Raw genomic sequence first — 25,266 nt, 5'->3', positions numbered from 1 at the left:
CTTCATGTCCAGATGACCTACTGTCTGACAGGGATCTTTCCCCTTTCTCTCCAAACAAGTAGAGGCACTACGGAGAAATTATCATCATTATCATCATTATCATCATCAAGAGAGTGCAGAGAGAGGGCATAAACAGGGTGGGATGGTGGGAGAGGTTATTAGCTTAAGTGATATAAATGTTGACTAGTGTTGGGTGGAGATTGAGAGGCTAGCAATTGTCTTGCCACAGACTTGGGAACACTATAGTACCGCCCAGGGATCTCCTGTCCCACTGGACTTTTGTGAGGTGCTGTAAAACACTGTATAGAATGTAGGTGTTACTGCTTTTTTTCGACAAAGAATGTTTCTTGAACTTCTGATGCATGTGTTGTAGGGCAGCAAAATCAGGCCATTGCTTAATTGTGTCCAGCTTAAGAGGACCAATGAGCAAAGAGAGGATAGCACATCTGTCTGGAGTTGTTCAAATGCAACATGTCCTTAAGTCTTAAAGGACATTAATCTCAAAGCCCAGCAGTGCCACAGTATGAAATTAGACCTCCAGTGAATGGCTTTCGGTAGAAAAGTTCCACGACACCTGTCCCCCCTCACTGCTATGTGCCAGGCTGCCTTCACACGTAATCTCCTTAACTCTTATTAGCAGCTCAGCAAAGGGGCGGGTATTATCATTCGCATTTTCACAGAGAGTAAACTGAGGGTCAAAGACTAATTTACCCAAAGTCAACTTGAACCAAAGGTAGACGTGGCAGAGCTCTTATCCAAACCCAAGGCTCATGGTATTTCAGTACCTGATCTTGCAGAGTTTCAATGTTGTCACTTAGTAGAGAAGCTATGTCTATAATACAAATTTGAGATGAGCCCTAAAATCCTTATGTGGTAAAGCATCATGAAGTGTTTTAGTAACCTCCTTCCCCATCTGTAAAGGGGACAGTAACACTCCCTGGGCTGTGACGATGAAAAGTGGACCATGTGTGTCCAGCCCCAGCGCTGGGCTCAGCACAGAGTAGGCGCTTGGCACATTTAGTGCTCTCATCCCTACTCCCCTCCCCATGCTCTCTCTTCAGGCCTGAACTTGTCCTCTTTCTCACAGCTTTCTTCTTTCTCCTTCTCCCATCCCTCTCTGCCTGCCTCCTTCCACCCTGGCCTCAAGCTCAGGGCCATGCTGTCGCTGGCTAGATGATAGCCAATCACGGTATCATCCTAGGTGAGGTTCCCTGCAGTTCAGTGGCTGCAGGAAGCCTGAAGTCTCAAGCTTATTTGGGTGTTTGTTTTGGGAGAAGAGACAAGAAGGAAAACAAAGAAGGTTCTTGAATGAAACCTCAAGCCATAGGAGTATCTGCAGAGGCACTGACTTCTGTCAGGCAGCTTGGCCTTCCCCAAGGGCTGCCAACTCATCTAAGGGCCATTTGGGTTTGAAAAATAAAGGCCACAGTTAAAGTCATTTCCCCCTAGAAAAACCCTTTGGTTCCACCACTGGTATGTGTGTCTGTGTGCGTTCCTCTTATAGGTCCACGGGTCAGAGTAACATTCCTTCTCAATCCCAAATTTCTAATCCAAATAGACCCTTCAGTTCAGCAGACACTGACTTTTCTAGGTGCTAGGGTTACTGAGATGAAGTGGATGCCTCCTTGCCTTCAGGAAGTATAGAGTCTGGGAAAAGAGGCATATTACAGACAGGCATAAATCATCGTGGAAATGTTGCAGTAGGTGTGCACAGCGCTGTGGAAAGTGGGATGAGGAATAAGCACTGGAGGTATTATACAGTGACGCTGGAGGTAAGTTTCGAAGGATAATAAAGGGAGAAGCAGAAGATGGTTCTGGGAGAAGGAAGGTGTGAAAAAGCAGCTTGCCCGGGGCTTAGGGCTCGTGGGAGGAAGACAAGGGGAAGGTTGGCTGCAGCCGGTTAATACAGAGCCTGGAAGGTTGTATGAAGAAGTTTGAACCTTATTTAATCAAACTTGTTTGGGGAGCTATCAAAGATGCGTCTATTAGCTCTTTTGCTTGTTTGTTTTTAAGTGACCTCAAAAGGGGAAAAAAAATCACTCCTAATTCCTTCACATTTTCAAATCAGCTCTTTTTATTTGCTTCCTGTTTCCTTCCAGGCCTTACCCAACTGTTTACATGCTTTTTACGAAATGAGATCTGCTTTTTTCCTTAATATCCTTTAAACATTTTTCATGTTGCTGCTTGCTCTTTCTAATTATTACTTTTAATGGCTGCATAATAGTCCATTGATTTTTCTGCCATAACTTAAAGCAGTGTGGTAGAGTGAAAAGAGCCAAGGTTTTTAGCGTCAGCCAGACCTCTTTCAAATCCCTACTCTGTGGTTTGCCATCTGTGTGATCTTGGACAAAATATTTAATTACTCTGAGCTTTAATTTCCTCATTTATAAAACGGGTTGGTCGTACACCTACCTTACAGGGCCATTGTGAGAATTATATCAAATTAGGCAAATTATGGATTCTGGCTTATAGGAGGCATTGCTCAGTGAATGGTAGCTGCTCATTTGTCATCTTTACTGTTCGGTTGAGCTTGATATTCTAGAAAGAAGGTGGGTGACAATGTGGAGGCTTATTAGTTGGGGAGAGGAGAATCAGGGAGCCAGTTTGAAGGCCCTCGACATACACCGTCTGATAACAGTAGCCACTAACACATGTGGCTATTGAGCGCCTGAAATGTGGTTAGTCTGCACCGGGATGTGTAGTAAATAGAAAATACACACTACATTTAGGAGACCTAGTATAAAACAAAATATAAAACTTTATTAATGATTTTTATATTGAGTATATGTTGAAATGATAGTATTTTTGATATATTGTGTTAAAAAAGATATTATTAAAATGATTTCCACTTGATTTTTCAGTGTGACTACTAGAAAATTTTAAACACTATATGTGGCTTGCATTGTGTTTCTCTGGTTGCTCCTGCCAGAGTTAGTCCACATGACCAGATACTGGGGTGGAGAATCAGAGGGAGCCAGGCGACAAGGATGAGTCCCAGGTTGGGCAGCTGAGTGGGTGGTGAATCTTTACATAGTTTTAGGGAAGACCGGGCAAGAGTAGATGGGTTTGAGTCTGTGTTTGTAGAAGCAGGTCATTAGTGGGTGTCCTCTGAGCAGTGAAATGGAAAGCAGGTATTTGGTCTGGACCAGAGAAGCTGTCCCTGCTTTCCTTCAGAGCTGCCATTCTGGCTGTCACCACATCACACACATCCGTGGTGAGATTACTGACCGAAGTGCTCACTGCCGGGAGGGCTGGGAAGAGCTTGGCTGCTCTGCTGAGCTCCCAGCATGCTCCAGCACTGGTTTGTCCCGGAGCCCCAGGTGTTCCCACTTGCTCCTTCGTGGTCTCCCCCAGGGTCACCCCACGCACTTCTCGGTAACACACGCAATATGTGGGGTCAGAACAACCCGGACTAGGACGCGATACAAACACAGAAGTTGGAGGGGAAGGCTGCTCTGCAGGGAGCGTAAGTGTCCAGAGTCCTGTCAGGCCCTGGTCGGTTGTGTGTCTTCACCTACCCTGGTTTGGGGTCTTCAGACCTTTGTGGTTCCCTAATAGACGTAAATGGATATGATGCTTAGATAGACTTCTGGGTAGCATTTCAGGTACCCAAATGCTATTTTGGTTTTAGAACTAGGAATTGAAATTGTACCTGGCTCTCTAAATATCCACTGTAGCCTTTCCTGAAGGGTTGCTGGGATATAGGGCCTTAAAATCAGGATAAAAGCAAAGAAAAATTATGAGTACTTTTATATTCTCTCCTACAGTCTTGCCCGCCCCCACCTCTCCCCTCCCGCCTCGGGGGTTGAGCTTAGGAAACCACAGGTTCAAGATGCATTTCAGTCAGGTAAGAGCAGGGAAAGTAGAATAGAGCAAGCTTGGAGGACAAAAAACAAACCACAGCAAGCACCAGAATCTGTCTCGGTTTGAGCAGTTGTATCTGACCTAGCCTGCCTGACTCTGGCACTGGGCGAGGCATGTAACAAAAGGCCCGTGTAATAGGCGCTAGCATCTCTCTGGCAGGGGCATTCCTAGCAAAGGTGCAGCAGCATTTTGCTTCTGTTTAAGCCATTGTCACCCACCAGAACCCTGATTGTAGTTGTCAGTTGGGTAAAGAGTTTCAAGTTCTCGGTCAGCAATAGTACAACTATAGGAGCGTGTACATGGTTCATTCCTTCAGCAACCATTTACTGAGATCTTCCTGTGTACCAGACCATGGGATTAAAGTTTCAACTGTAGGAGAGTATGTGAAAGTTTTTATAGTTTTTCTTCGTTTTTATTTTCTGTCTTGATTTTAAACTTGTGATTTTTTTTTTTTTTTTTTTACAGTCACAGAACAAAAAACTATGTTTCACAACTTACAAAACTGATTATTCTTTAGGAATTCTATCATAGCTTGGTTACCAATTTTATTTTTTCTAAGAAGTTGGGAGAAATGTACTCTGTTCCCTCCCCACATCTCTCCCCTCCTTCCCTTTTTGGCCCTGGGGAAAGATCACCTCTGACCTCAGGGAGCCCTAAGTCTCACTTCCATCATATATATTCATGACAAGGCTTCATCTGCTCAGTGGGAGACAACCCACTCCATCAACTCAGAGAAACCCCATATGCCCTTAGTTTGGCTGTGGCAGAGCAGCCCGAGGAGAAAGAGGGCCCCAGCTTGGCAGGCTGGTGGGTCCTCTGTCCCTACCGGGATTTATTTTTAAAGTAGTTTCATCTCATTGCAAAACCTGTGACTTTTTCCATGCAACTGTGGAGAGCTAGGAATTGACCACAGGCCTGACACCTCCGGGAGGTAGGTGTTGCTGGCTTGAATGCCCTTCAATTGACTGGAGTGGGTGTTGGGGGTAGGTAGGTAGGGGTTGGGATATCTAGGCATAGAAGGCTGAATAGCTCTGAAGGCTTGTGTGCGCCAAGGCCCCGATGGGCCTGCCCACCCACCACACCGTCTCTCCACACGTGCACGGACCACGCACACCTGCGGCACCACGTGCCCTGGCCCCTGCGCAGATGCTGTGCTGCTCTCCCCACTCTGCTGCCCAAGAAGCTCCCACTCCTCACCTCTCCCCACCAACCCCAGGCCCCCATCTCAGCATCACCTCACCTTCCTCACTCCTTACCCCACAGCCCTGCCTTTCTGCCAGCCCAGACTTCTCCAGATTAGAGCTCTCTAGGGACCTGGTCCTTTTAAAAAGAAGAAGTAAAGAAAAGAGAGGAAAAACAGAAAGAAAGAAGGAAACAGAAGAATGAAACTGGACCGAAGAGGCAGTGGTGCCTCGAGCTATCTCACTGCATTACAATGAATATGGACTCTATTAAGCTCCGTTCTGCCTGTTAGTGTTTCCCTGGGCAACACAGCCCCCATATGGCAGGCATGCAGCAGATTAGGGGAGGCCCCTGGGCCTCATTGAAGGCGGGGGGCTTGACTGGCAGTTGAACCTCCCCCCCACCTCCCCCTACTCCTCACACTTGACACTGCCTGTGTTTATCTAAAGCAAGGAGGGGGGGCCATTTGGAAGGTTTTTGTGCTGCTCTGAGAGAAGGGAGAGGAGAGGGGAGGGAGGTTGCGGAGGAAGGCGGTAGAGGCGGGGTGGGAAGGGGCAGGGAAGGGGGGAAGGCCTCATAAATATGCAAGAGGAGCGGTGAATGGGGAGAGAGAAATAAAGCAGATGGAATTCGTGTTAAAGAACAGCACAATCACCCTGTTTTGAGCCCTCCAAAGACAAAAAAAAGAAAAGGGAATGGCCTTCTAGGAGTGTAGAAGCTGCGTTTATCCAATTAGCAGGGTTGTCAAGTTGAATTTATATGGAATAGGGGTGGGGGGAATTGAGAAGCGAGTGTAGAAGAAAGGAAGTGGTTTTTCTTTTCTCTCTTTTTGCCAGTTTAGCAACAAGGTTTGTGGGGGGTTTTCTCACCTTTCTCTCTTTAAAGGTAGATTAAAAAAGAAAAAAAATCTCTTTAAGATGAGGCCATTTTTCAGGAAGAGGTATATATGACAAAAAAATAAGACTCCCTAGTAACTTTTTCCTCAAGTGTTGGAGGTGGGAGAGGATTAGATTTGTCTAGTGGGCAAATCAAGAGACCAGACCTTCTCTTTACTCGAAGGCAGAAGGGGCTTCTCTCTGGGGGGATTCCTCCCCAGAGCTAAGATGCTGTGTCCAGACTCTTCCTTTCCCCTTGCCTGGATGGTAAAGGGGTCTACCAACCTGAGAAGAAATAAGCTCTGTCCATGTTGTTAAGCAGCTTGTTATAAATGTGGGGTTCAGTGTGAATTAGCCCAGGTTTAGCTAATCTCCCCAGAATGCCTCTTTGCTTATATATTCCCTTCTCAAACCACCAGTAGTTCCCCTCTGTCTATGGTGTTAATTTCAGACTCTTTTTCCTAGTCTTCCACGGCATGACCCAATCTCAATTTCCTCACTTGTCTCTTTTCATTCCTCTAGAATGGTCTCCAAACTGGGGGCTCCAAAGGGGAAATATAAGATATTCCATGGGGCACTGGAAGAAAATATTAGAGATTCTCTTATGGTTTATTTCTATCTACAAAAGGAATAGGAAAGAAATTCAGCTTTCCTAATATTGAATACTGGGATTGACAGTCTTTAGTGTGTATGTTGGGCAATGACGTGTTGCAACAGAGAGATCTGTATTTCTCGGAGGTCTTGACAGTGGGGACCTCACTCGCTTGATCATTCATTCCCCAGTTTTCTTGTTCTCTGTTAAGTGGATTTGTAGATTATATTATTTAGTTTTAACTAAATTAACTCTCACAAAAGGACAAGTAGCTTAAAAAGATTGCTGCGAAGAAATTGGGTTGAAGAGTGTGCTGATAATCTGGCACATGCAAACAGGATGAAAACAGCAGAGCTGACCCTTTTCAAGTCACATTAGGAGGTAGAAACAATAATAATGGAATCACATCTGATGAGAAGTGAACAAATTAATTAACATTCAAGCAGGCCATTTGAAAGAGATTACATCCATGTCATTAGTGATGAATCTAATCCTGAATAGGCTTTCCGCCTTAAGGTATTAGCTTCATGATATTATAAAACAATCGTGATTAACAAGTCATTAAAATGTGATTACACTTCTACCTACTCTTAAATTTTAGTTTGGTAGTATGTGCATTTAATTTATAAATAAATATGCATGTATTAGGATATTCTGGGAGATTTGCCCAGAATATATTTCTCATGAGAGAGCAAAATCAGAAAGGTTAGGTAGGAGACCACTTTCAAGATAAGCATCTGCTTGAGGTAGCACCCTCCAAACAGAACTTTCCCACCAGGTCAGCATCACCCTCCGTAGTGCCCTCCGGCTCTTACACGTGCACGTATTCCAGAAGGCCCAGTTTCAAAACCACTTACCCAGAAAAACCTTTCCTGAAGGCCTGAAATTGAAAATGCTCTCCTCCCTCTGCTCTCATTTTCCACTTCCCATTTGTGACTAAATTGATATCCATTAAGATTCTAGAGTAAAGAATGCTGAAGTTGTTAGATGAGAGTAATTTCAAAACCTCAGTGGTCTTATGCAACAAAGATTTATTTCTTCTCCTGTCATAGATTGTGCTGTCTTCTTCCATCTCGTAACTATGCCTTGTGAAACATGGGATGTAGCCCACTGGCAGTGGGAAGAGGGAGAAGCAGCCCCCCAGTTCTCTTAACTGTCTTGGTCTGGAAGTGACCCAGAACATGTTCACTTACATGTCATTGGCCAGCACTTGTCACCTGGACCTAAGCCAACTGCAGAGCAGGCTGGGAAGTGGGAAGCTTATGGATATTTGCCGAGCACTGGCTGACTTATGTTCCAAGCTTTGTTTTAAGCTTCTCAGGACAGAATCCATCTTCTAGTACAGTGCCTTGCGTACTGTCTTCTGTATGGTAGATCACAGTGATATTTTTTCTTCCCAATAATAATAATGATAATAAAATCACAATACACATAGTCTTTTGTTCTTTGGGGTTTTTTTTTCATTTTATTTATTTTTGGCTGCGTTGGGTCTTCACTGCTGCGTGTGGGCTTTCTCTAGTTGCTGCAAGCGGGGGCTACTCTTCGTTGTGGTGCGCGTGCTCCTCATTGCTATGGCTTCTCTTGTTGCGGAGCACGGGCTCTAGGCACGTGGGCTTCAGTAGTTGTGGCACGTGGGCTCAGTAGTTGTGGCTCATGGGCTCTAGAACACAGGCTCAGTAGTTGTGGCGCACAGGCTTAGTTGCTCCGTGGCATATGGGATCTTCCTGGACCAGGAATCGAACCCTTGTCCCCTGCATTGGCAAGCGGATTCTTAACCACTGAGCCACCAGGGAGGTCCCCTACACATAGTTTTTTAATAGAAAACATACACAAACTTTGGATAAGGAATAAGCTAGAAATATATTTAGAGGCTGGCTAGAGCATGGCTCATACTTAAGACCATCAAACCATTGTTATTCTCCCCTGTGTGATGTCAGAGTGGTCTGGGTAGATGTTCCAGATATTAGTCTTGAACTGTATTGCCTAATGTGGTAACCACTAGCCCTGTTGGCTAACTTAAAATTAAAAATTCAACTCCTTAGTTATATTAGCCACACTTTAAGTATTTAATTGCCACAAGTGCTAGTGGCTACCTAGCATCTTGGACAATGCAAATATGAACATTTTCATCATTGCAGAAAATTCTATCGAAGACATTCATGTAAAGAACAGTAAGAGATTCTTCTAGATTAGGATCTAAATGGTAAAAGAATGAAAGTGATCACACAGAAAGTTACTGTTATAATGATCCAGTTGACATTTTTATGCCTAAGGAAGTAAATTCAAGAACATTCTAAATTTAGTTCTAAAAGCAGTTTTAAGCAGTTGGTTAATACGACCCAGAAACAATCTTCTGGGAGACAGTGTCGGGGTAGTGGAAAGAGCACCAGACTAAGAGTCAGGAGGCCTGACTTGTAGCCTTGGATCCCTCTTAACTGGGAGACCTTCTGCAAATCACTCAGCCTCTCTGCACCTTGCTTTCCTCATTTATAATACTAGGTACCTGTTAGGTGTTATCCAAAGCTATTAATTTTTCTGAGGTCCCTCCTGATTTAAAATGTTTCCCTTTAAGTCTGGGAGTAAAAACTTTTTACATTAAAAAAAAACAATGCCCTTTCTTAAATCCTCCTAGATCTGTCTGAACTCACATATTCAGCTGAGAATTAAATTCACTTGTTTGCCCAAGATTTCCCCCAATGTCAGTCCTCTGTGCAGGAGTACCACCCTCTTTCTTGAGGCCAGAGGGCTGCCAGCCCTCACCCTCCAGTCACTTGGCATCACCTTCTCGGGGCAAAACTTCTCTCTACCTTGGAAAAGGCCAGTCTTACTCCACAGAATTGGGAACATGTGAAAAACATATAACTTGGGGTCAGAAATATTCCTTTTTTCATCTAGCCAGCCCCTCTCAACCAATGGAACAAGAATTTTGTCAGATCTCATTCTTGCCACTGGAAGAATGTTTTTAAGAAAGACTGTCTGTGCCACCTGCTAGATCACGTGCTCTTCTGTGTAGCTCATCTTGTTAGTGGTCATAGGACATCCACAGGGTGTGTTGGGCATTTTAGACCATGGAGGCTTCTGTCTCAGAGAGCTGTAGTGGCCTGGGTGATCAGGGGATGAGATGTGGCCTCGGGTGCCCTTGCCTCCCTCTCGCTCCTGCCAGCCCGCCAGCCCTCTCGGGAGAAGGTGGAGCTGGCCTCCTCCTGCTGATGATCGACTCTCAGTTGTTTGTAATTTTCTCTCGCAAAATAAATACTCTAAGGCTGTAATTTCTAGTGCTTGGTCTCAACCTTAGACGTGTATTCTGCTGCTGTTGTTTTTGGAAAGTTTTAAAAACGTCTGCTTGGAGATTGTTTCAGTGGGAACATGTATGTCAGCAGTTCAACTTCTCAGATGCATTTTCTTTTATTTTTTGTGTCCAAGTAACCCTTGAAAATAGAAAGTACCTAGGCCTCAATGAGGAATTCATGTCAAGAATTCGTTTTCCCTTCTCTCTGCTTTTGATTTTATTTTTCTTGATCTCTTTTTCTGAGAATATGCAGAAAAAATAAGAAGGATCTAGACATACCTTGCATTGCCAAGAAAAGTAACAGGCCTTACTGTTGCCTTCACCCAATTTTGAAACTGTACCTTGTTCATTTCACAGTGGGAGGTACTCCAATTAAGCCCTACTTGCCTTTTTTTTTATTATTAAAAAACTGTTCTCAGAAACCTGCATTTTTGGAACTATTTTTCTAGACCAAGCTCACTAGGTAACTTGCTCCAGGAAGCAGCTCAGTTTCCCCAGCTGCTAAAGAAGATGCATCATAGCTACGGTGATCCCCCCACCTCTGTATTTTTGTCACGGTTCTGCTTTGCCGTGACGGAGACCCCATGTGTCCTGCTTTGGGCTCACTGAGTGGTACCTGCTTACAACTCTGTTGTGGGAGTTCGTGAGTTAACTCCTTTCTCCCCCTTTGGACACCTGCTTCCTCACTCCCTCTCCCTCCTCAGCTACATTTTTTTCTCCTTTAAAAGCGGGATGGTGGCTGGCAGCAGTAGTGGGGTCTGTTTCCATTTTGAACCTTATAAATTACCCAGGGTGCAGAAGTAACGGGAACTGTTTGGCTGGTCCTCGTTAAGCAGGAGGGGGTCTGGGCTGAGTTTCCTCAGTAAAACCTTTGTCGACTTTACAACCCAAACACCTCGGTAGCCACCCTGCGCTGGGATAAGAAACAGCCCTTCTGTCCCTCTTTGTCTGCTTGTCTTCTTTCTGCGCTTTATTACTTTGTATCCATTCTGTGTCCCTGCTGCCTCCTCCCTTTCCTTCCTTCTTCCTTTCTTGGGGCAGGGGAAGAGCAGGTGTGGGCAATCTCCTCGAGGAGTTGGGGAAAGAGGAACACGTCATGAGCAAGCAAGTTCCCTAAAATCCTATAACTGGTCATTCATGCAGTGTTCTAGATAAATACGTTATTTCATTGGGGGAAAGTAGAGAATTAAAGCTAGTATCTGGATGATCGAGGGGACGCCAAAGGTTTGCTTTTTGGTGTTTGTGTGTAACTATATTAATGAACTTTTTTCCTTAATGAACAGTGATTAAGAAACCACTGTTAAAATTCCTCATTGTTCTACCTCACCCTATTCCAACTCTGTTTGTCAAGCACCCACTTGGTGCAGAGGGCTGGTAGAAAAAAAAACATGAAAAGGCTACTATTGTGGTTAAAAGCACAGAACTTTGGAATGAGCCCAACCTGGGTTTCATTCCAGGCCTACAGTTATATGACCTCGGGCTTGTTACTTACCCTCTGGAACTCAGTTTCCTCACCTGTAAAATGGGGATAATAGTCCCCACCATGTAGAGTTGTTCTGAAGATTAAAAGAATACCTTGTGCAAAGAGCTTAGCAAGATACCTATCGTGGTAACAGGCATGCCCTCCCTCCCACCACGGCTGCCCTCCCCGGCCATACTCACATCCTTTGCAGCTTCCCTTAATTTCACTTTGCTAATAACACGACCCTTTGATTTCCTGGATTGTCTGGAAAAGAGCAAAAGCTCTGTCTACCCCAAGAGGGAAAACCTTATCAGGAAGAGCTTAAAATTTTTCTTTCAAACTTCTTTTAGAAAATGTCCCCTTGTTCTTCCCCGGAAGAGTGGAGGTCCTCTGATGTCGAAGACACGCGGCAAAGGGAAGGATTAAAAATCAAGGAGAAAGGACTCTGCCCTAGAAACCGTTCCGAACATCAGTGTGGGGCTGGGCCCTAGATCTGGTTTGGAGGGGTGCTTGTTTGGCAAAGCAGTGTAGCCCTCTTAACTCGCTAAGTAGCTAGGTGAAAAGCCAGAGGAGCTTGGAGAAGGGAGAGGTTGAGGCAAATCTCAAGCACCCCCTAGCACAGAGCAAGAGCCTCGAAGCCCAGCCTTCAGTCCTCTGTGAAAGGAGCCATGGGTGTTGAGAGGCCCAAGACCGGCTCTTACAACAGACTGTACAAGTAGCCAGAACTCCAGAGACTGGAGGGCGTAACGCAGCTGTCAGCTGGGCAGCTTAACTACCTCCTATGATTTTTCAGTGATGACTGTAAGTTTTTGAAAGAGTTGCTGGTTTAGATAAACTGGTCCAAAAGTGTTAGCATTTTGAGTATATGTCACCCTCCTGGAGATATACTATTAATATTGCCACATGTGCACGATTCAGGAATATGCATCCACTGTCTAGATCATTGTGACGCTGCCTTCAGTCACCTGACTCTCACTCTACTGTCTCCCTGCCTAGCAGGATGTTGGCACACCTTCCTCATTGGTCTCATGTTCTATAGGTACAGCAGTGAAAACACAGAGGCAAGATCTTGGTTTCGGCTGTGACAGAAGCGTGTGTACATTTGCCTCTTTGTAATTTTGATGAATCTTTTAAACACCATAGCTTAAAAGAGGCATAAAGAAATAATACTGTGGAAGGGGCGGAATTAAAGTTCTAGGCAGGCAATAAGAGGGTGGCTGATAGCCGAGATATGTCATCAAGCAGCTGGAGGAGCAGTACAGTCTAGACCCCCAAGGAAATGTTCTGGGTGGAGATGCAACACAGCAAGCCGTCAAGAGTACAGATTTTGTATTTTCTAATTTCCTTTGTGATTTCTCCTTTGATACATAAGTTATTTAGAAATGTGTTAACTCCCAGTATTTGGGGCTTTCCTAGATATCTTGTTTTGTTGGTTTCTAATTTAATTCCATTGTGTTCAAGTAACATACTCTGTAAAATTTCAGTCTTTTGAAATTTTATGGCCCAATATTTGGTCTGCATTTGTGAACATCCCATATGCACTTGAAAAGAATACTGTTGTTGGCTCTAATGATTAATGAATGTCAATTAGATCAGGAAGGTAGACATTGTTATTCAGATCTTCTATATCCCTATAATTTTTCGTCTAACTGTTCTATCAGTTATTACGAGGGGAGTGTAACAATTGCCACTATGATTATAAAACTGCCTAATTTCCACTTTAATTCTGTCACTTTTTAAAAATGTATTAGGCACATGCACATTTATGATTATACACTTAAGATCTGTGTGTTTCACTATGTGAAAATTTTATGTCACTAAAACTTAAAATAATCTGATTAGTACTCAGGGCCAAAAAGAATGCATATAAAGGAGAGCCTCTGGAAAAAAAAATGATTTGGCAGAAGACCAAAATAAAAATGAATTGTCTATTTAAAAAAAAAAAAAAAAGTACAGATTTTGTAGAGATGGAAAATACCGGAATTTCAGCACCAGGGGGTGGAGAGAAGAAGAGGGGCCTTGGCTGAGTGTGACTTTTGTCTGTGTTTGTGTCTGGAGTTGCAGAGGTTAGACAAGCTGAGGAGGGTTGGTAGGTTCCAGGAAATCAAAGAATGTTGACAAGGATATAGGTGAAGGGCTGGGGTGAGTCAAAACAGGAGATCTTTCATGAGCCCCTGAGACTTTAGGATTCATTAATTAGTAACATCCCCTAAACGAGGGATGCAGCACGCATTCAGTATACTGTGACAGCACTGTGCACAGTAGTCTAAACTAGCAGCGTGGTGCGCCACGTAGCCCTGGGCACCTAGCCTCCTGCAAGCAAATGGTAAAGATAACTGCATCCTTTCCAGCATCTGTGCTGGCTACTCACTGCCCTGAGCCTGGGACATGGCTGCCAGTCTCCGCCTCTCCATGTCCTGGGCTCTCCTGTCCTTGTGGCTATGGGTGCACTGGGCAAGGCTCTGGCCTTCTTACCATGACATCACCTTCTAGCTCAAAGGGGCAACTTAGAAGCAGCTTATGTTAGATGAGAAATGGCATGAGAGTGTTCTTTAGTCTTCCAACAGCCGGCCAGGTCAAGACTTTGAATGTTACCACCTGTGTGATGGAAGCAGGGGGCATGGGGACAAAGCCAGGCCCCATGGCTACCACAGGGGTGCCCCGGGCATTCTTACCATGGCCGTTTCTCTCTCTTTTTCACAACAGAGTGCAGCAAGGGATTGCGGTACCTCTTTGAGTGACTCCTTTGGCTTATGGGACGTTGACACACCATGCTGCGTGGGATGATGAAAACGCAGAGAGGAAAGAGGCCCGAGGTCACGCTTGCTTGCCTCCTCTTGGCCATGGCGGGCTGCTTCGCGAACCTGAGTGAGTGTTTTCCTTGCCTTCTCAGTGGCCCTTCTGGGAAGAACACTTTGCCCCTAGTGTCAGAGGGAAGCATCAAGCATTCTACGAGGACCCTCTAAAAAGGCCTCCTTCCTCCTGGAATTCAAAGAGCATTTCCTTCCCACTGACCTTCAGGGACACGCTCAGTAATACAAGATGAGAAATGATCTCAGTAACCTCATATTGGTTGTATTTTGGTATTTTAATCATTTGAAACTTATACTAGAGGAGGAGTAACGATAATGGCTGAACTGCCTTTTATTGAGCACTTACTATATGGCATTACAGCAGGCAGTTTACCTGCGTTGTTTGTCAGCTTCCCAGCGACGCTGTGAGACAAATATTATTAGTCCCATTTTACAGATAAGAAACTGAGACCCCAAAAGGCTAAAGTTCCCTGGCTCAGAAGCAGTGGCACTGGGATTCAGACGCAGCTCCTGTTCAGGTCCAAAGCCTGAGCTCTTGCCTTCACACCACACTGCCACTCCAGTCTACTTTCTGGGGAAAAGGCCAGGTTGGGGAAATGGACCCGAGGTCAGCAGAGTTCTTCAGAGAAAGGTCAACTCCTCTCTGGGTTGCTCAACTCTGAAAGGCTGCCTGGGTGCTGTGCTTCTTAGCAGGTCACGCTGTTGGTTTCTTGGGGGTGTCAGTTCATCGCTGCCTCCCTGTTCTTCCTCCAGACGAGGTCCCTCAGGTCACCGTCCAGCCTTCTTCCACCGTCCAGAAGCTCGGAGGAACCGTGATCCTGGGCTGCGTGGTGGAGCCCCCCTGGATGAACACCACCTGGCGCCTGAACGGGAGGGAGCTGAATGGCTCGGATGATGCCCGGGGCGTCCTCATCACCCGCGGGACCCTCGTCATCACTGCCCTCAGCAACCACACTGTGGGGCGGTACCAGTGTGTGGCCCGGATGCCTGCAGGGGCTGTGGCCAGCGTGCCAGCCACCGTGACACTAGCTAGTGAGTACTGCTCCTCTGCCCCCTCCCATTCTCTCTCTGTCCCCCACCCCAATCAAACCCCCTGTCATCAGTCCCACCATAAAAGGGGCCTTGCCAGCTGACGTTTCCAATCAGAGAGTGGCGGCTGCCCCGTCATCTCCAGTGGCTGGGGACCTTTGTGCTCTCTGAGCAGAGGCGATGTCTGGAGTGAGCGTGTAGAAAGAAGGGAACTTGACATGGTTGAACTGTTTCTGTGGGCCCCGGAGCTGGGCCGCGCCGGGCCTTTCTACTTGGTCGCCCTGTGGTCTTCGATGTTGTTGTGCCCCCCCGTCCCCCATCCTCGCAGCAGTTGCAGTCGGAGCGGGTACAGGGCCACGTGTGATCCGAACAGAGCCCGCCCATTCCCCCTTGGCCTCCTGCCTCTGTGCGGGGCAGGCATAGTCTAAATTCCTGAAACGGAGATAGTGAAACACAATGAAAAGGAAACTGTGGGACAGAGGGTAGAGAGGAAGAAATGAGGCGACACTTTGGTCCAAGGAGGATGCCGGGAGAAGACTTCATGCTGCTCTTATAGATAATTACCACTTGGATACACTATTGTGCCCAAGCTCAGTACACACATTACCTGATTTTCTACCCATGGTACGTATGGGAAATGAGACTTGACTGGTTAAATAAACTTCCAAAGGCTTATTTTGGAAGCACAGCCGCAACACCTGCTCTTATATGTGGAGTCTAGAGCCAGGACATTCAGTTGGCCCTTGAACAATGCAGGGTGAGGGTCGCCGACCCTCTGGGCACTCGAGAATTGGCATATAACTCATAAGGGGTCCTCTGCATCCGCAGGTCCAACCAACCTCGGGTCATGCAGTGCCATAGTATTTACTGTGGGGGAAAAGATCCCCAGCCACGTGGACCCACGCAGTTCAAACCTATGTTGTTCAAGGTCAACAGTATTAAGAATTACCTCCCCTTCCTGGTGGCTGAAGCCTAGGAAACAGGGGATCTTGTTGAGAGTTCCATGGTGTTTGGGCTTAACCTCTGAGAAGGTCTCTTGAGCTTGTCGCCTCATGACTTAGCTGTGCCTCCTTATCCCAGACAGCCCTGCTTCCATGTCACCATCGTTATCACCTCCTGGACCATGTGGTTCCAGGAGGTTGGTGGTCCTTATGTTACAGGTCACACCTAAGGCAGCCAGCTTCTAAGATGCTCCTTAAACGTCGGCTGGGGTCCCTGAGGTGTGAGGCGTGAGTCCTGGGGAGAAAGTGGTGAGAGATGGGGGAGTAGAAAAGCAGGGGAGAAAAGACCCCGCCCTGCCCTCTGGTTTCCAGATCCCTAGAGGGGCTTCACTCCCGTGGGAGAATAAAGAATAGAACAAGGCTGGCAACGGTATTCCTGTTTCCTGGGGAACCAGTCTAGCAGCCCTGCCCTCTTCTCAGAGGAGGCCGGAAGACAGGGTGGGTCCCTAGCTACCTCCCTAGAGGGGGAGGCCAAGCCTGGGCTGCATCTTGGAGCCACTTTGCCTTTGTGGCCGCAGCAGCACTCACTGAATCTGAGTGCCAGGCCTCTGGGTTAGGGTTAGGGTTCGGGTTCAGTGAGGCAGGCAGGCCCTGGGCCACCTGCTGGGCCCTCCCCCCAGGTGTGCTGGTGGGCTGGGGGAGGGTGCTGGGAGAGCTGGGGGAGGAGGGTGACAGGGGTCATCTCATCATAACAAGAAGGGCTGAGGCCAGAGCTACACTTCTTACCATCACACTTCTCTCGTATATTTTTAAATTATAATTAAATGGACACTCTAGAAAGTTTAGAATATATGGAACATAATGTCTCCCCACCATCCTCGTACAACCACCATCATCATTTTGGAGTGTACCCTTCTGGTCTTCATCCCTACCTGTATTTTTACACTACTGAATATACAGTTTCTGTCCTTATTCTCTCCCCTTTGACATCGTATGACAAGCATTTTCCATTGGCCATATGACCGTATTTACGTTTTCTTTTTTATTGAGTATAAAATGCATCCAGTAAAGTACAAAAAATGCTGGAATGTTAAGTGAACAGCCCAGCGTGTTTTTCGCGTGTACATACCGTGTAAGCACCGCTCCGGCACGCTCCTGGTTAATCTGTCCCCCATCCCCACCAGAGCAGGAGCACTGTTGCTCACGGCCCTAGACTATCCCAGAGTGGCTCTACCACAGTGTCCTGAACGCTCTTCCTAGTGCTGGGCAGTCAGGTCCTTGCCAGTTGTTCATTATTACAAATAAGAGGTGCCTTTTAGCCACCTTTGTGCCTTTAGCAGCGCCGCTCCGCCAGGAGGTCTGCTCACCTGCAAATGGTCAGCCCTCGTCTGTGAAGACTTGGGAGACTCCCTAACTTGGCCTAATCACGAGCCAGGCTGAGCCTCTCGTTGTTTGGAGAACGGGAGAGCTGGAGAGTAGAAGATTTATTTTGGAGCCCTCCTTCTACTTCAAGGTGAATCTGTGTGAGGAGAGACAATTTATAGCCTTTATTTTTAAAAAATTCCTGGCCCCTTCTTTCTCTGGTGCTCAAAGGGATCTGCAGTTGGCAGTGAGGACAAAGGGAATGTTTGGTTGCAACCCAAGAAGGCACAGTGAGAGAAGAGGGGGCTTGTGCAGAAGCTGAGGCGAGTCTTGTTTGAAAACCAAGAGCTATTGGCGTGTCATTTAGGCATGAATCAGAAGAGAAATGTTTGGCCCTGACCAGAAGATGGATGGAGAAGTGCTGGAAATGGGGAGAGCGTGCTTGGAGGGTCTGTATCCTGGGGAGAGGGAGTTGGTGGGCTGGAACTACAGCCTCCCGAACTTGGAGGAGGCAGTGATGGGGTGGCGGGAAGGCGGGAGCGAGGGCTGCTGTCCTTGGGTTAATGCCATGGGGGATTTGGCCCAGACTCAGCAGCTAGATTAAGTTTCCCAAAGCACATTCCTGAGCAGAATGGGGGCTGTGTTTTGCTGGGTGGCTTATGTGCGAGGGAGGCCGAGCGGTAGAAGGGATTATGGAAGGCACGGTCTGCATTCGGAGGCAAGGCCGGCAGCGGTGTGCCGGTGCTCACACGCACGCACGCACGCACACCCACACTTGGTGTTTCAGGCTTCCTTCTCCTCTGGCCTCTCCCCAGTGCATTCAGATGTTCATCCTCAGGCAGAGCACTTGCTGTTTGGCCTCCCTGGCAGGACGCTGCCTCCTGCATCTCGGTGAACCCCTAGAGATCACTGGGGGCTTTCAGTGATGGGGGCTTTCAGTGATGGGGGCTTTCAGTGATGGGGCTTTCAGTGATGGGGGCTTTCAGTGATGGGGGCTTTCAGTGATGGGGGCTTTCAGTGATGGGGCTTTCAGTGATGGGGGCTTTCAGTGATGGGGGCTAAGACCTGGCTTGAGGATTCAGGGATGCGGAGGAGGCTGCTAGCAGAACTTCCCTGGTCCAGACCACTTTTACTCTGATGCCAGGGGGGTGCACTTGAACTTTACCCCTGCATGGTGACATCAACCTGTGTTCTTCAGGTAAAAAGGGACCACCTGAAGTCTCACCTGTGCACTCCCACCCTCTCCTCCAGGTGGTCCTGGCTGTGTGGAGAACTGCTTTTCTTACTCTCTGTGGAGGTGCCCTTCCCACTCTCTTCTGTGGAGATTTTTTTTCCCTTTTCACTTAAGCTTTCTTTGTGGTGAATCTCTCTTGCTGCTAATGCCTCTGTTCAGACCATCTTGTCTAATTCTTTTTGAAATGCTCTGACTTTGCTCTCCTTTCTTAGCTCTCTTCCTCTTACCTCCCTTTTCACAAGCTTTACACCCGGGTGCCAACCACTCTGTGCGCCTGAACCAACAGCAGGTGTTGCCCGTGGACACCGCATTCCTTGTTCCTGGACCCCGAGGCATCCTTAGCATTGCTCTCCACACAGCACAGCACGTAATCACAACCAGTTCAGAGCTGGCCTGCAGCGTGAAAGCTGTTTCCTGCCCCTTACCACTAGTCATCTACCATTCAGATAAACTCCTAATAATTCTTCATTTTTACCTTCTTTCTATCTGTTTAGTTAATTCTCCCAGTTATCCTATAATCCCTAGGTCCTCGTCATAGTTGGAAATAAAATAGGCAGTAACTGGGTAGTAATTCTATATCTGGGGATTTTAGTCCTCAGGCTAATGTGAAGTCTTACGCTGGTGCTGGTTTAATTGAGAGCCGATCTGTAACCCCTCCGTAAGGTCTTTAAGCCCTAGGACCAGTCACGTACTCCTGAATTATCCTTCTCTGGCATCAGAGATCAGAGGCAAGACAGCTGACAGGAAAGGAAGGAGTTCCCCTTAGGCAGCTGTGTCCATGACTCTGTGCCTTTGAGGAAAGGTCAGAAGGGGACAGGGGCCCTTTGTTACCATAATTTAACCCATGAGTGAAATGAAGAGCCAAACTGTTATAATGGAAAAAACAAGAAACTTAAACCGAGGATCTTTTTTTTTTTTTTTTTTAAGTTTTAACTCTGCCACTTAAGAGTTAATGTGGCTTTGGGCAAGTCACTTAATTTCTCAGATTGCCACAACTGTGAAATGAGTACAGTAATGATTACCTCATCCATCTTATGGTTTTGTTTTGTTTTGTTTTTTAGAGAATCAAATGAGAGAGTATATGATAGTAATATTTTCTGGCATTTTATGAAGTCCAGACTTTATTCACTCACCCATTTGGTCAGCACCTATCTGTGGAGTGTCCTCTTGCAGAAGGCTCTGAGGCCTGTGCCCAACCCTGTGCTGCCCAACTCCATTCTGGGAGCAGCCCTAGGACGACAGAGCCCAGGGGTGGCAAAGCTTCCGTCACAGCCAGAGCCGAGAGAGAGGACTGGCTTATTAGGAAGAGAGAACAAACCCATTTCCTGTGAATTTCTTAGCTTCCCCTGCACACATGTTCTCCAACCTGGGTTCCCACCTCCCCGCCACCTTTGAGAGCAGCCGTAGTGTCACTGCATGTATGTTGTCAGTGCAGCCCACAGAGCTGCCCATTTATGCTTGTATGGTTCACTGCTGCTTATTGTTCCAAGGAGACAGTGCTGGTTTGCGCTGGCAGGATGGGCCAACCCTGGCCCTTGGCCTTGTGAGTTCCACAAACAGAAGCCATGACTCTTCTTACTCAGCTCCCCAGCTCTGATTCCCATCAGACACTTCCTTAAGGTCTTCTGTGCTGTGACCCTGAATTAGAACAGGCCATTAGGGATCGCTGTCGACATTTTTAAAAAATATTTCTAGCTTCCTTTATCCTTGTTTTTAGTCAGGGTTCTCAGAGAAGAAGAACCAATCTCTCTCCCCACCCCCCTCTACATATATATATAAAATGCATGTATGTATATATACACACACATATATATACACACACACATAATTATGTAAACACATATAATTTTATGGAGAACATATATATAATTATACACACACATACACACATATGGGGAGAGAGAGAAAGAAAGAGGAGTAGAGAAAGGAAAAAAGAAAGGGAGAGAAAGATTTATTTTAAAGAATCGGCTCACACGATTGTGGAGGCTGGTAAGTCCAAAATCCATAGGGCTAGCCAGCAGGCTGGCGATTCGTGAGTCCCACCAGGGAACCAGCAAACCAACCATTCTCCTGAGTTCAGTATCTGGGTGTTTTGGAGGTTGGTGTCCTGCGAATTGGGGAGTGTTTAGAATTTCCAACAGCACAGTAAGACCGAGTCCCCCCGGTTGAGGAGCTCTTAGTCTGATGGAGAAGGTGGACTGCATTTACATGTTAGCCATAAAGCAAGTCAGTCAGACCCACGAGTTGCCTAATAGAGATATGAACAGATTTGAATGGGAGCTCAGGTGAACAGTGATTCACTTCCGTTTCAGGGGATCGAGGAAGACTCAGGGTTGAGCCTTGAAGAATGTGGGCGGGACAACCTTTATCTCTAATTTTTTGAGTCCTCACATCCCTTTCTCAGACCTTCAACAGCGAAGTTCAGCTCTCTACATCGTGTACTTAGACCTAAGCCCAGTGCAGTTTCTTGGACGGTGCAGATACTTCCATAGTGAGTTCAGTCAGGTCCTGAAATTAGGATGAGGTAGCAAGAGAGAGACAATCACTCAGTGGCTGTATTTCCCTGGGAGGGGAAAGGAGTCTGCAGCTGAAAGCTGGGTCTGGAGATACCTGCCGGGCAGAGTGTGAATCTGCCTTTGCTGGGAGAGGCAGAGAGACAGCTCCACATGGTGGTATAGTTGGAAAAGGAGAACTAACTTGAGCTTGAAATCCAACTGCTTTATGCCGTTAAGTGTTGTGTATTTTACTTTGCCAGTTGGACGAGAAAATTATTGAAAGACAGCTTAAACCTAAAAGGTACTAAGCAACTTGAGTACCTAAATAGGAGATGACTAAGGAATACCTTACAGCTTTAGGCCAAAGTCATATTAACCCTGTCTGTTTTCTACTGGATACAGGCAGAAATTCACACCTCACAAGAATTTCCCCTGGTATTCTGGTGAAATCTTCAAATGGCTTTGGCAATGCTAATCCCAGTAGGCCTGGCACAGGTGCCCAGACAAATGTGTGGAGTTAGCTCAGGGCATCATGGCAGCAACTGCCCCAAACAGCCAGGGTTCCAATTCTCTATTTAGCAACGGTCAATATTTACCAAAAGAGGACTCAATTCCATGGTTCATCTTCTCCCAAGGACATGCTTAGAACTCTTAACCTACCCCACTCCTCTCCTCAGTCTGTTCTTTGCACACACAGCCACATGCTTAAATAAAATCCTAGGTTCATTTTCTAAGCTAAGAGAAAAGGGAAGGACCACACAGTGTGTTAAGCAGGTACAACTATAGATTCAGTGAGCCAGAACACACTTTAAGAAGGCTTTTGCCCAGGAAGACGAGGGGGAGGATTGATTAGCTTGCTTGAAATCACTGGAACCTTTAAAGAACATGATGCAAGATGGTTCCTTTAAAATGAAAAAGAATCAAGAGAGCAAATGAGTTCCTTGGCTCCTTTTTTTGTGTGTGTAGAAGAGTTTAGGGATTTCTACCCTGATCTTGTTTTTAGACTTTCAACCATTTTTGGAATCTGGTAATAGTCCCAGGAACTATAGAACAGTGAGTCTGTCCTGCAAATGGGACAAAACGTTCAAATCTAAATAAAGGACTATCACTTAATACTGAGGGAAAAAAAGGTAAGCCAAAGGAAAAAACAAAACTCGCTGAGGCAGAAACAGCATGTTTTTTTCTTTAGGGAAAATTGTGCTTACTTTTTGGTGACTGCACACCTTTTCTACTTAAAAACATTGAAAAGGCATCACAGAGTAAGACTCAGGCTGCAGCGCGACACTTAAGCCCCACTCTCAGCCCTACCCCTCCTCTAGACCCAGCAACCCTGCCATTTCCTCAGCTCGTCTTGCACTGGTTTTTGGAATGGCGCTCTGTCCACCTGTAACAACCTCCTTTCCGTTCTCTTCCCCAGAAAGTTCCCACCTCCCTTGGGTTAATACATTCCTTCTCAGTTTTCAAGATTCAAGTATCTTCTCCTCTAAGAATCTTTTCTTGACCCCCTCGACCCCCCAAGTCTGGAGTGGGGTCCCCTCTTCCCGGCTCCCTACCATCCCGAGTTTACTTCTCTAGGCCTCTCCTGCCACCGTCTCTTTGCCCTTCACCTCTGTGACCACCACACTGCTGCACAAAGGGCCTGGCACAGGCTAGGCCTTCGGTGAATGTCTAGGGAGAGGCAGACTCCCAGATAAGATGTGTTTGAAGTCTAGAAGATCAGAAAGGGCATGCCGAAGGTGAACAAAGATTTCTTCACCAGATTATGACATAGTAAAAATTTTGAGGAAGTAAACAAGAAAGGATGAAGCAACATCTTAGGATATAAACAGGCTGAAAATACAAATAGATTCAGGAAGGGTTTAGAAAAATTGATGGACGTCAGAAGCATAAAGCATTTTTAGAGGAAACTCTGGAACGTTTGAAGGGAGACGCCAGTGGAAGTGGCTCCACGTCCTCCCAGACACCTCACAGGACACCGTCAGAGAGGGTGGGCGGACGACACGGGTAGTCATTACTGCTTTTAGGACTACGTAGTTCCCAGGTGTGTGGAGGGGAAAGTGGGAACCACTGTGGGTCCCACGGCCTTCAGACTGTGCCCCTGCCTCTCCCACCTAGAATTCTGTTTGTAAAGACCACGCTGAAGGGTTCACGTCCATTGTTCCTCTGAACGCCTCCGTCTTCTCTCCTCTCTCTCTTCCTGTACAGACCGCCAGCCTGCCAAAGGCCATGCCAGGAACCAGCTCTGGCTCTGATGAGTCCAGACCACCGGGATTCACATTAATTTTCCCATTGCTAAGTTTCTAGTTTATATTCGGTTCATCAGAGAAATATGTGTGATGTGGGTTGCTGGCAAGTAAATCTTTTTTTTTCCTTCTTCTCTCTTTCCCCAGTGTATGTTTTCAAACCATTTTATTCCTTCGTCTGGTCCAAAAGAAACTCCCCAGTTCTGCTAGCCAGCCCTACTTCACAGCAGCACTGGAGTCAAATAAATGGGATGGTCTACAGACATCTTCTCTGTTCATCTGGCTGCCAGACTCAGTGGAGAAACGGCTCCCATCCTTGATTTGTTTTCAAGGATTAATAACATTTCTCATTCTCATATGTCTTTTAAAAAATATATATATATATATTTTTAATTGGTTCAAGCCAAGAAATTCCTGAAGCATTAGGCCAGTTTACTGCAAATCATTTAATGACATTGCAAACTAGGTTCTTTTTATTTTCCTCCTTCTTCCTCTCGCACCCCTCCTTTTATGCCCTCTCTCCTGTCCTGCCCACCTCCAGTCTTGACTCTGATCTTCTGCCCTCCTCCCTCTGGCTCTTTCATCTCTTCCCCATCCTCAGCTTTCTCCCACTGCTCCAATCTAGGTGCACACCCCACCTTAACTCAAAAGAAAAGAAAGAAACACAAGATTTAACAACTAATGTGTTTGGCATCTGCCAAGGTTTTATCTCCCCCATAGAAACTGTTTTTATTTAAATAAAAGAGAGCATGCCTTGCTTTCATCAGAAAGTGTGTGTGAGAAATTTCATGTCACGTTTCCATGGCTGTCAGAAGAGAGCTTTGGAGCCAAAATTATGCAATTGAACAGGCAGAAAAAAATCCTGAAGAGAGCAAATGTATTTGTCCACTCTTCCAGCCTGCAAAGGGAGGGCTACTCACTCCACCAACCCCCTTTCTAAGTTGCTCTGGAGATCGAGGTAACCTAACTTAGGTTGGAATGCTGGTGAAGGTGGCAGGGACTACTCCTGGGGACACCACTCTTGCGAATTGTTGTACCCTGCCTTGTGTGTTGTTTTAACTGTCTTTTCTATTAGAGTAAAAGCTCCTGTGGTTAGGAACTATGTCTTTATCTTCTTGCTATCTTTGCAGCTTCTGGCTGGCTGAGTGAATGAATCAATGGTGTCTGGAGGGATGGTATCGGGCCAGATGCCGACTGCAGAATATGCAGATTTTGCCCAGTCTTGTGGGCTGCAGTTGGGTTTGACTTCAGTGGTCTGTGTGCCAGGACTATGGACTAGTAATAGGCTTAGTCACTACCCAGAATGCGTGGCGTCTGAGAGGCCTGCCCATCCCACGGTAAACCCCGTCCACTCACCAGGACCCAGGCAGTCCCACCTCTAACAGGAGCATCGTCAGGATCCAGCCTCCACTCCGCTTCTGCAGTCCATCACCATGGTTTTCCACTTGTAGCGCACTTCCTTTCAGAGGCTTGACCTTGGGGTCATGCCAGGCCGTGGCTCCTCAGGTGACTTGGAGATCAAGTTGTGCTGTGATTCTCTGCCCATCCGTGAAGCAGTTCAGGGCACTGGGGACCCCCTGCATTGTAAGAGCCCACACAGGGAGGCAAGGCCTAGGACCCTTCACCTGCTCAGACACCACCTCCAAGTCCATCTGTAGAGCGGTGAGCCCCAGGCTCTTAGTTCTACTTCCTTTGCACCTTTGCTGCCTTTCAAAACATGCAGGGATGGGCCACAGGGTCAGCATGTCACTGGGGTACTCCATTAGGCAAGCTCTTTCTACGCTTTGTACCACTGGCCGTAGACGCAGCAAGCCAGCACAGGGGGGCACGTTGAGGCCTGGCGGCCAGGAGAGTTGGGGGTGTAGAATGATCGGTCAGCCTAGAA

The 25,266-nt window shown here is 46.6% G+C and overlaps 1 protein-coding gene across 12 annotated transcripts in view; it reads left to right on the top strand.

Moving 5' to 3' along the window:
- Positions 1-25,266, top strand: part of BOC (BOC cell adhesion associated, oncogene regulated) — a 90,889-nt gene that overhangs the window by 35,943 nt on the left and 29,680 nt on the right. For all 12 annotated transcript variants that reach the window (XM_082460151.1, XM_082460149.1, XM_082460148.1 and 9 more), the window contains 2 exons: positions 13,971-14,132; positions 14,831-15,109. In XM_082460151.1, the coding sequence (XP_082316277.1) occupies positions 14,036-14,132; positions 14,831-15,109 (376 nt within the window). In that variant the 5' untranslated portion in view covers positions 13,971-14,035. The remainder of the gene's footprint in view (positions 1-13,970; positions 14,133-14,830; positions 15,110-25,266) is intronic.

This window comes from Balaenoptera physalus, assembly GCF_965194825.1.
Source record: "Balaenoptera physalus genome assembly, chromosome: 4".
NCBI lineage: Eukaryota > Metazoa > Chordata > Mammalia > Artiodactyla > Balaenopteridae > Balaenoptera > Balaenoptera physalus.
Note: the sequence above shows the minus strand (reverse complement) of the source record. Positions and strands in the feature narration are given on the sequence as shown.